Source organism: Rhinichthys klamathensis, unplaced genomic scaffold (assembly GCF_029890125.1).
Source record: "Rhinichthys klamathensis goyatoka isolate OS25496 unplaced genomic scaffold, OSU_Roscu_1.1 h1tg000040l_1, whole genome shotgun sequence".
Taxonomy (NCBI): domain Eukaryota; kingdom Metazoa; phylum Chordata; class Actinopteri; order Cypriniformes; family Leuciscidae; genus Rhinichthys; species Rhinichthys klamathensis.
Genome location: NW_026606587.1, coordinates 9,164,312 through 9,176,437, shown reverse-complemented (window position 1 = coordinate 9,176,437; position 12,126 = coordinate 9,164,312). Strand labels below are relative to the sequence as shown.

At 35.5% G+C, this 12,126-nt stretch overlaps 1 protein-coding gene across 2 annotated transcripts in view; it reads left to right on the top strand.

Moving 5' to 3' along the window:
• The first annotated feature begins 893 nt into the window (after positions 1-893).
• Positions 894-12,126, top strand: part of dpp9 (dipeptidyl-peptidase 9) — a 30,974-nt gene continuing 19,741 nt past the window's right edge. The window contains exons 1-8 of one of the 2 annotated variants that reach the window (XM_056246756.1): positions 894-1,052; positions 6,440-6,530; positions 6,628-6,866; positions 7,898-8,010; positions 8,138-8,311; positions 8,419-8,587; positions 9,568-9,678; positions 11,174-11,302. In XM_056246756.1, the coding sequence (XP_056102731.1) occupies positions 6,475-6,530; positions 6,628-6,866; positions 7,898-8,010; positions 8,138-8,311; positions 8,419-8,587; positions 9,568-9,678; positions 11,174-11,302 (991 nt within the window). In that variant the 5' untranslated portion in view covers positions 894-1,052; positions 6,440-6,474. Of the gene's footprint in view, positions 1,053-6,439; positions 6,531-6,627; positions 6,867-7,897; positions 8,011-8,137; positions 8,312-8,415; positions 8,588-9,567; positions 9,679-11,173; positions 11,303-12,126 lie in introns of both variants that reach the window. The other variant, XM_056246755.1, reaches the window with a different exon arrangement.

The following is a 12,126-nucleotide window of genomic DNA, read 5'->3' as shown; positions in this document are numbered from 1 at the left end:
TAACATTTCCAAGATGATAGAATGGAATGTTCCTCTAACGTCCACATAAACCAAGGAAAAAACGTTCTTAATACATAAAAAAAAAATGGACGTTTTTTAACGTTTTCATAACCTAATGGGAATGTTAGCAAGTTCCCATATATTTATGCATATATTTTCTTAGATATATTTATGCTAAGAACATATTTTTGTTAGCTGGGTGGTTCCCAACATTCTTCAAAATATCTTCTTTTGTGTTCAACAGAACAAAGAAACTCAAGTTTAGATACAATTTAAGAACAACTTGATGGTGAGCAAAGGAAAGGATGACAGAATTTTTATTTTTTGGGTGAACTACATCTTTAACTTTTGGAATGCTCTTTGGTCTGATTTGTATGATATCATTTTTTATTTTTTTATTTTTTTTTATTCACAGAGGCCAATTGTGAAGCTGATATATATTATATATGCTATATAGGCCTATATATATATAACTATACCACTTTTGCTGCACTGGGGCTGTACAGCAAATAATTGACCTTTGGATGGGAATAATTTGTTACATACAGTCACATTAAATTATTTGAGAACAATTATCAGAATTTCAATTCTTTATTCTTTCAATGTTCTTTATTTAAATATTTTATTTTCATAGCAAACAAATAATTTTGTGAGAAATGATAGGACTTTTAAATATATTACATTTTATACTTACAGTAGCCTAAATGGTTATAGTATACAGTTATCTATCTGCCATAAGCGAAAACTCTAATATAATAATGTGATATAATTTTATTCAGTATATAATATGTATATATATGTATGTATGTTTCGGATTCGTGTATTCATTTTGAAAGTGTTTTAATGTAATGTAACTGAATGCGGCTAGACGGAAAGCGGATGTAGGAGTGTGTCGGCGCTTCCGGTGTGTCCGATGATGTTCGGTTGGTTTTCATCAGCACTCATGACTGTCGCTTTGTGCGGTTCTCGCGCTTATGGATTCTGTTTTTACCAGCAAATACGTTTAAGAATTCAACAGGTCACAGATGAGAGTTTGCTTTGAGGGTCTACCTGTAAGTACACACATGCGATGTTGAGCGATCATGAGTTGAAATGATCATGTTCATAACAAAGCGGTTTGCTGTGAGCGGCCCGTCAACAGAGGCCGAGCAGACATGAAATCAGCTGATGATCTCTGACAATCACCCGCACATAACGATTATCATATTTAATAATCTTACGATGAGCTGATGAAGGTGCTTTAGTGTTTGACGGCATAAAGCTCATCGGATAGACCTGGAAAAAGCAGAGAGATATTTATGCTAACATGATATTATCACCTGGTATTATTATTAGCATTACTAGTATTATTAACTGCTGACTCTACGCGAGGTCTGTTGTGTAGAAGACATGATTCACAAGTAATAATACAGTTATATATTAAAAGTGTAATTTTGTGATTGATTTGACTTCCCGTCATCTAGATTTGTAGCAGCTCGGCTAACTGTTAGCACAGGCAACACACACATACAACCGGTCAAACATGTCGTTGACTCATCAGCTGATTCTGACTCCAGTGATCTAAAACATATGATAGCTCACACAAATCACATACAGATCGGTTAAAACATGTCACTTTTCAGTAAATGTGTGTTAGTTGGTAGTATAGGCTGTTCATCTGCGCTAATGGAGTTAAAACATGAATGTGTGTGTCAGTGTGTGACCGTCGTTTGGCTGTCAGAGGGGAGTTCGCTACTTTTTCCATCAAAGAAACGTCCCGACCGCAAGTTACTATAACCGAATAGAAATTGAGAAAACACCCGTTAAGTCCGAACAGTGCTGGGTAGATTAACATTACCTAAAAAATGTAGTCAGTTGCTGATTCCAAATTACAGGACAACAATTGTAGTTATTAGTATTGTAAACCATTACAGCACAAATTTAAGGTAATATAATCTGACTACTTTTAGATTAATTTTAGATTTCTTATGACCTAACTCGTTTATCGCGTTGATTTGAATAGGATAATCTTGAACCATATTAATATAAAAATTCAAATGAAGAGAAAGTATAGTATAGTCCATTCTTTATCAACAAAATGAATTGCATTAAATATTACGTTAAGTCAGGGTTTCCCAGACGGGTTTGTGGTGTAACTGAAGGGGGTTTGTGTGTGGTTCAACGAAAAGCTATTCATTAAATCATACAAAAATTAAATAAATAATTTTAAATTAAAAACTATGAAAATAATACTTGCTAAAAAAAATTTGTTTACATGCATGTCATCTTAACCATTAACCAACATCAGAGAACTGTGAACTTAATTCTATTTATTATTAATATTATTATTATTATTACTGACTTAATTGTATTATTGACCTAACTTATTAAATTAAAATCTAAGGGTGTACTTCAAGTAAACATATTAGGCCAAAGAGGTCCAGCTGACAAAAAAGTTGGGGAATCCCTTGCATTGCATTCAAATATGAAATTATGTGAATTTTAATGTTTGAAAGACAAAAGCCTTCCAAAAACAGTATGCATTGCATGGTTAAATGACTTACTGAGTGATGATTCAAATAATAATTAATGTGTTTGTCAGGATCTGATTAGATATGCAAATGCAATGGTGAGAAAAAACACTTGTTAAAAGTGAAAGTATTTCTGTAAATCCAGTGATCATATGCTGTGTGTGTTTTCAGTGGGCACATCATGACTAGTATCTGGTCTGTGTGTGCAATTCCACAAACCTGGAAAACCTTCTGATAAGTAGGCTTTTTTGGAAAGAAAACATTAAAATATAAAAAAGTAGTAGAGAGAATCAATGAATTATGAATAATATACTGTCATTGTGAGATTAAAAAAGTAATTGTAGTCGAGTAGGGATGTGATGGTGAGGACATTTTCCCACCGGTTAATCTGTGTGACAACACCGTTAATACCGGTACCGTGCACAATTGAACCTTGCACATTTTATTTTCGCTCAGCGTAAATTTTTGGATGGCAATTGCTTGAATGGTTTGTGGGTTCATTATTATTTTAATGAAAAGCACATCAACAAAACAGTACAATCAATGACAAAGTCGCTTATGTTAAACGTAGATCTTTTATTAACAAATAAAGTGCCCCGTTGGGCAAGTGATATAATCGATGTGAAGCTAAACACCGTGTATCACCAACTATCGCAGCAAGCCTAATTACTATGAGTATTTTAAAATGTAATATAATCTAATTACAAGTACTTGATTTTTGGATTCTGATTACGTAATCCAGATTACGTGTTATCAGTTACTACCCAAATCGAATTGCACGTTTGGAACGTGGACCAACCCTTCTGAACTCGCCTGTAGCGGCAGCTTTAGGGATTCCTAAACCTAGTTTTGAAATGCAACAAGTACAACCTGTGGCACTTAAACTGGTTCGACAAGAAACTGCCAAATGACAGTTCGTGACACTGCAAACCCAGGTTTACAGTTGAATAATATTGAGATCAGCTGTTGTTAGATTATGTCTGTAATACAAATCAAGAGCTGCTACCTGTATGAATCTTGTCCTCATACGTGTCTTCAGGAACTCAATGATAAAAGCTCAATTTATTATGTTTTTACAATGCATTGAGCAACACCGTATTTCCGAATAAGAAGAAAGGTTTACAGTCATGTTGGAAACATTGTGTATTTTGTCCTTTACAAGCAGGTTCAAAACCTTTCAAATCGGCTTGATAGGATCATGGATGACTGTTATTTGTATAGCCTAGCTTTTTGTTTGTCAGTCAAATGTTGTATTTTTAATGGGCCATACAGCTAACCAACCCACACACACACTCTCTTTCTTGCAAAACAAAACATTGTTTAGTTTTCCATTACAGATTTCACCCTTTCTCTAACCCTTATAATTAAACAAGCTGTTTTAGCTTCTATACCGTTTGGACTTTTTTATGATTATTGAATCTATTCCCATGTGAAATAAGCAACACTACTAGCTTGCAGGTTGTGGATCCAATTTATAGTTATCTTATCCTTGACAACCTCTTCAACCACATCAACATTTATGGTAAGATAAGCCCTATATAGAGACACCACCTGGAAAAATATTATCAGCATCACCTTTTTTGGAATAATAGCATCTGTCCTACTTCCTCCTCAGTGACATCACTCTTACCAACCTCGGACTCTCTCACATAGAGCCGAGATTAATAACATTCCTCATGCTAATGCTTAGTTAGGCTATCTCTGAAACCTCAGTGGCTTGTATTTCCCTCCTATTGGAAAGTACATACCGACTGCTCATAATTTCTGCAGTAGATTTTGCATACAGTGCTTGCATCTGATTAAATGCAAACTGTATTATGTAATTACTGTATATTACATTTTAAAACGCTCATAATTAGTGACTTTTTTATTACATAATTGCATGTTATTCACAATTTTTTACTTTTTTCTGTCTTTTAAATATTTGCAAAAAATCCTACTGCAGTGCTTTTATACGGGACGGGGCGGGGGGGCTGGAAGGAAGAGATTTACAGTTATCATGTTTACTCAACATTTTTAAAGGGGTCATATAATGCCATTTTTGTACAAGCTAATATGATTCTTTACGGTCTAAATTAAAAGTTTGTAATATACTTTAATTAAAAATTCTCATTAGTATTGTAAGAAAACACTTATTTTACCTGGTCAAAAACAGCTCTTTTTTTCAGCACGCCGTTTCAGTGCATATGACTTTAAATGATAATGAGCTTTGCTCACCCCGCCTCTCTGTTCTGTGCTACACCGTTTGTAACTCAATAACACAATAACCATAATGCGTTGTTCAGTATAAACGTGGGATTATAAATTATATTGAGAACGTCATAGAAAACATGCCGTAATGTACCCTGAGTGTAAACCTTAGACGCATTCATTGTGAAGCGTGCAGCTAGCGATTTGCAAAGATTAATATATTAATATAAAGTTTAATAAAACATTACACTCACTTCCGTTCTTCTGGAGATTCAGCAGGAACACGAATATCTGGTACCGGTCCTTTTTCATGAGCAGCTTCTTAGCAAATCCAGCTTTATACTGACCCTCGTTTATAAAGCAGTCTGGTGTGTGAAATGATTCGCGCAAACATGAGAGCATTGACGTTGCTCGTGGGGAATATTCCCTTCGAAAACAAACACAGCCACTGCGTCTTCAGCGGTTCGGATTTAGGAACATTAAAATGACTGCTGTGTTCGTTATTACACCCAAGAACAGAACACCACAATCGCTTAGACGCCATTCTGCTCATAGACAGTGCTCCAGCATATCAACAATGACCGCGCCGGTCCGCGCCGCGCAGACTATGATTGACAGCTCCCTCATGAGCGAGGGCGGGTCTGTGTTGAGACGCTCCTGTCAATCAACAATCGTGGGAGGGGCGTGCGAGCTTGTGACATCACAGGCTCGAACGGCTCGATTTGAGGCAGGGGAAAACATATAAGGAGATTAAAACAAAAACACTGGATGGATTTTTATCATTATATGATGGTTGTGTACAGGCACTGCCAACACACATTTCAGTACAATCAACTTGTAAAAGTGCATGTACCATTATATGACCCCTTTAAATGAATATCAGCTCCTGAAAAAACACATTGCAAAATTCTTTATATTATGGCTGCGAGTTTTAAAGAGATAGTTCACCCAAAAATGAACATTCTGTCAGTAATTACTCACCCTCATGTTGTTCCAACCCCGTAAGACTTTCATTCATCTTCGGAACACAAATGAAGATATTTTTGATTAAATCTGAGAGCTGGATCACTCCTCCATAAGCTTCTATGTTATTGAAACTTGCCGGCCCAGAAAGTAAGTAAAAACTTAGTTAAAATAGTTTATCATAAAAAAACAAGTTTTATCAAGCGACGAGAATACTTTTTGTGCACAAAAAACCCCCGACTTTATTCAACTATTCATTTTCTTCACTGTTGGCCTCAGAGTTAGTTCACGTAGTGTAACTGGGCAGCGCTTCTGTGTTGTACGTCACACGTAGGCTCACTATTGGCCGACGCTGGTCATGTGTGTGATGCGTGTGACGTACAACACAGAAGCGCTGCGCAGTTACACTACGTGAACTCACTCTGAGGCCCACAGTGAAGAAAATGAATAGTTGAATAAAGTCGTTATTTTTGTTTGTTTTTTGCGCACAAAGTATTCTCGTCGCTTGATAAACTTATGGTTGAGCCACTGTAGTCACTTTAATCAAAAATATCTTAATTTGTGTTCCGAAGATGAACGAAAGTCTTACGGGGTTGAAACAACATGAGGGTGAGTAATTGCTGACAAAATTTTCATTTTTGGGTGAACTATCCCTTTAATCTAATTGCATGACATGCGATTTATTAAATCAAATAAATTGCTTATCAGTTTTTCATGAGAAAAGTCCTTAATGAAAATAATTTAAAGACATTACAATTTTCTTCTCTATCCTGCAGGTTGCCAGATCTTGTTGAGGGTTGTATGCTGGTTAATGCATAGAGGAAAAAGGGTGAAACTTGAAGACGACACTGAAGGTAGTTGGAAAAGGTACGGCAATGTTTTTTTGTTTTTTTTGACATTACCCCATTTGATATAAATCAAATGTGTTTTGAGCGTGTGGCTGATGGGTCGCTCCTGTGCTCAGTTTTGCAGCTGTCAGAATGACCGCGGTAGATGACATCTCGGACAGCACAGAGGTTGTGGAAATGGAAGACGTCCCCTCCCAGTTTTTTGTGGAGAAGCACTCGTGGGATGGCTTGCGTGACATCATTCACGGCAGCCGGAAGTATTCGGGAATGATCATAAACAAGGCACCCCATGACTTCCAGTTCGTTCAGAAGCATGATGAGTCCGGCCCTCACTCGCACCGGCTCTACTACCTTGGTACTCTTTTCTCGTAGTTGTGAACACAATCAAAACTTTTCATGAGAATGCAGCTTCTTGTATCAACATATGCATCAGTTCCTCATTTCATTATTAAAATATAGGTGTTTTTTTTAGCCTGTATGTTTTTAAATGGTTATGCCGTCAGTGGTTAATGATAAAGAAAATGATCAATCTTTTTTTTTTAAACACATACCAAGTTGTTAGAAATGTATCTTTATAAAACAACCTGAAGCAACCTTGGCTTGTCATAAGTCAACTTACCTGATGTAATGACCTAGACACAGTCATGAGGATCTGCAGGGGGCCTCTGATGTCATTTCCTGTTTTGTTTTTCCCCTCATGCATGTTGGTTGGACCACATGACTTTGTTGTTCGCACCACATGACCATATACACTACTGTTCTAAAGTTTGGGGTCTGTAAGATTTATTGTTTTCTAATATTCAGTATACAGTAAAAACAGCAATATTCTGAAATAGTTACAATTTTAAATAACTGTTTTTTAAAATATATTTTGATATATTTTTCCATTTTAATAATTAACTGCTTTCGGATTTGTTACTCCAGTCTTCAGTGCCAAATGATCCTTTCTTATCAGTGTTAAAAAAAAAGAAGATGTGCTGCCTAATATTTTTGTTGAAACTGTGATGCATTTTTTTTCAGGATTCTTTATTGAATAGAAAGTTCCAAAGAACCACATTTATTTGAAATCTAAATCTTTTGTAAGATTAAAATGTCTTTACTGTTACTGTTTTAATCAGTCTAATGATGAATAAAATTCAATCCTTGCTGAATAAAAGTATTAGTTTCTTAAAATTATTAAAAGAATCTTACCGACCCTAAACTTTCGAATGGTAGCGTCTTTTCTAAGAAATAATAAATTATTTGAATCAGACTTTTTTTCTTCATTATGATGTCAGATTAGTTTTCTCACAAACTTTTTTGATGTTTTGATTCTGATGATTCTGTTCAAATTGTTCCAAGTTTCTTTCATTTCTATCATTTTCCTAATGTTTTCATCTTAAATAGGAATGCCCTATGGGAGCAGAGAAAACTCATTATTGTACTCTGAAATCCCAAAGAAGATACGGAAAGAAGCCCTCCTGGTGTTGTCATGGAAACAGATGTTAGATCACTTTCAGGTATAATTTCTTCGTTTTGTTCTAGGAATATGATGCTAACATCAGCATAACGACATATATGAGGGATTATAACATATTCATAACATAAACATATTAATTATATCATTCATTCGTGTTCTTCCTGTAGGCGACCCCGCATCATGGTGTATATTCTCGCGAGGAGGAGCTTCTCCGTGAGAGGAAGCGTCTGGGAGTCTTTGGCATCACGTCCTACGACTATCACCCACAAAGCGGCCTTTTCCTCTTCCAAGCGAGCAACAGCCTTTTCTATTGCCGTGATGGCGGCCGCAACGGATTCATTGTGAGTCTAGCTGTTTTTATTCTGCTTCCCGTGGTTTAATTCTTCTGGGAAATAACTTCATAATGCATGTGTGTCTCTATGCCTGAAACTCATGTGATGTTTAGCAGGCTGCCCCAATGAAGCCTGTGGAAATAAAGACGCAGTGCTCAGGGATTCGCATGGATCCCAAGATCTCGCCCGGTGATCCCAGTTTCATTGCCTTCATAAATAATAACGACCTGTGGGTGACGAATATTGAAACCGGAGAAGAGCGAAGACTTACTTTCTGTCATAAAGGTTTGTTGATCTGTTAATATAAAGCAGCTGTTATGTTGTTTACCAATAAGGGTATAATCTGGGTTATTTTCAATTTAAAGGATTAGTTCAGTTCAGAATTAAAATTTCCTGATAAGTTACTCACCCCCACGTCATCCAAGATGTCCATGTCTTTCTTTCTTCAGTCGAAAAGAAATGAAGGTTTTTGAGGAAAACATTCCAGGATTTTTCTCCATATAGTGGACTTCAATGGGGTTCAACTGTTTGAAGGTCCAGATTGCAGTTTCAATGCAGCTTGAAAGGCTCTACACGATCCCAGTCGAAGAAAAAGGGTCTTATCTAGTGAAACGATTGGTCATTTTCTAAAAAGAAATTAAACATTTATATACTTTTTAACCACAAATGTTCATCATGCACTAGTTCTGCGATGCGCCACGCATTACGTAATCACGTTGAAAGTACCAACCTCGTGTTTACAAAGCGAACATGCAAAGACTAAGTCAAACGCCATTTACTAAATAAATAAATAAAAGGTAAAACAACGATGTTGGAGGAGGAAATTATTTTTTTGCCCTACCCGACCTTTTTGAACCGGAACACACGTGACCTTTCAACGTGATTACATAATGCGTGGCGCATCACAGAGCTAGTGCAAGATGAGCATTTGTGGATAAAAAGTATATATATTTTAATATTTATTTTAGAAAATGAGCAATCGTTTCTCTAGATAAGACCCATATTCCTCGCCTGGGATCATGTAGAGCCGTTGAAGCTGCATTGAAACTACAATTTGGACCTTCAAACCGTTGATAACCGTTGAAGTCCACTATATGGAGAAAAATCCTGGAATGTTTTCTTCAAAAACCTTAATTTCTTTGCGACTGATGAAAGAAAAACATCTTGGATGACGTGGGGGTGAGTGTATTATCAGGGAACTGTAATGTTATGTATTTTCTTAGACAATTTTTCTGAAATCTGATATCACTTCTACACTTGTCCAGGATTGAATAATGTCAAGGAAGACCCGAAGTCTGCTGGTGTCGCAACCTTTGTGATTCAGGAAGAATTTGACCGCTTCACCGGGTACTGGTGGTCTCCGGCTGCTCCTGAAGGTTTGTTGAACACCTAAATCAGTGGCTTTCAGCAAAAAAATTCACTATTTTCATAATATTCACAATCAATTGTGATTAAATGAATTAACCACAGTTTATTTTGCGATTTCCCGAATTTTCAAGAACGGTATGTTCTTCAATAAATACAGTAGTTAGTGAGAACCACTGACCTAGAGAGTTTATGGTGGTTTTATTTAGCTTGCTGAAGCCTTGTTTATACTTGACGCGCTCGCCATTGTACTATTCTTTAAAACGACAGGGGTCGACTTGAAGTAATTGTTCTCTAAACCATCAGGAAGCAGCCATGAGAAGTAAGGTACACACAATGTTTGTTTTTAGTACACTTCACCAAAACCCACACTACAAAAGAATCAAAGAATCGTGTAAAAAAACTTGAGATATTAGAACAAAATCAATGGATATTAGAACATTTGTATAAAACTAAATGAAACGACAATCTCTTAAACATTTTCATTAAAAGAAAAACTTCAGTTGGAAATTGACAATGTCAATGTAAATCCATATTGAATCTGTTATTTACGCATTCGTTCCATTCCATTTGCCATTTTTTGTAAATGTACAAACTATATTAGGTCAATCCAGTACTAAATCAAGGAGTTAATTGTTATTATTTTGAAAATAGATATGACCAGATTGTATAAGCGAGATGCCGCATTAGACATTGAAGACTCACTCATTCATATTTATTGAAAGGGGATGAGAAACCGGTTTGTGATTGTGTAAGAATTTAAGAGTGTAAACCATATTTTAATAGAATGTCCTTTTTTTAAGTATATTAGACAACGTTTTTATTCAGAAAATATATTAATGGACATTTTTAAAAAGATTTCTCCTGGAATAATTTTAGAATTTCTATCAAATATTAAATTGAAAGATTCTATGTAATTGTTATTACTGTTTTTGTTATTGATATATGTCTGATGTTGTATATTGGTTGTTTTTTTAAGACCAAATTGTTAAATTATTGTAATCAATGTATTGAAGTGACTGTAATCATAATTATTTTTTAAAAATGTTATATGGTTGATTGCCATGAATATAGCCATTGCTGCTGATATGCCGTTAAATCATAAATAAATTAAACATTTTCATTTAATTTCCCAAACATCTTTATTTAACATGGACCTTTATTTTCATTAAAAGGGTTTATTTCTGCCACTGTAGGCTAATTTTGTAAATGTAAGCAATTTAGACGAGCGCAAACTGGGTGCCAGAATCGCTTCAAAGTTGTGCACCTTCAGAAGTGGAGAGTTACAAAGTTACAAAAAAATATTGTGCGCACACCACAATGATGTCATTTTTTTCTGCATGCACTTTCGCACTTGTGCCGATGCGGCGGGTATAACCCAGGCTTAAAGTGTTGTTTTTGTTTTGTTTTATTTGGGTCAAAATCTATTTGTACATTAGCTTGATTGGACACAAAATGCATCAAGCACCTGCTGCATACCCTTATTCTGTTTATGTTTGCTTGTAGATGCAGATGGAGGCAGAACGCTCCAGTTGCTGTATGAGGAGGTTGATGAATCAGAAGTAGAGATTATCCATGTGCCCTCACCAGCTTTGGAGGAGCGGAAGGCAGATGTGTACAGATATCCTCGCACCGGTAATCACAAACACAAACTGTTCAAAGCAACACAAACATATGGTTGAGAAACGAGAATCAATTCCATTTAAAAAATCCATTTAAAATAAAAATACTACAAACATACAGTGGAACCAATGGAGTTTGTTTTGTGAACAAATGACTCCTGGGTTGCTAAAGACAACCTATGAATAAGTGAACTGATTTCTTACTGAATCAGTTTCAAAGAGGTTCTTGACTTAACTATTGGACAGCAAGTCATTACTGTCACCATTTCCAACTCCCCTCAACGTCCTCACAGTGTTCATTTTGACAGCAGATTATGATTTAGTTTTAGTCAATCTTTTGACTAAAATGGTAATTAGCTGTAGTCATATTTTAGTCATCTGAATATGTTTTAATAGACTAAATATCATAAGATCTAATAAGTAAATCTAATGGGTTTAGTTAAATTGTAATGCATCAATTAAGCATTTCTCTAAAATGTCCAAACTCATGGAGAAAACATCTCTTAACCTGTTAATATGAATGATAGTAAGGTTTGAACATGCGATAAGAGACTGATTTAACTGCTGTTACATGTCTTTATTTATTTTAAAATTTAAATAAAGCCACTTCTCATAAAGAGACAAGAACATGGTCTTCTTTTTAATTAATGATATGATTCTTTATAACAGTTTGCATGCAACAGTCTTCATTCTTTCAAGCAGACAAATTTATTTGTATAAAGTAAATAATCCTTATTAAAGCTATTCAGTCAAGATCATTGAGTGGTTTTCTGTTTTCTTTTGTTTTTTGATTAACATTAATGACAGACAGCAACAGGTTATTAGACTGCTGTCACT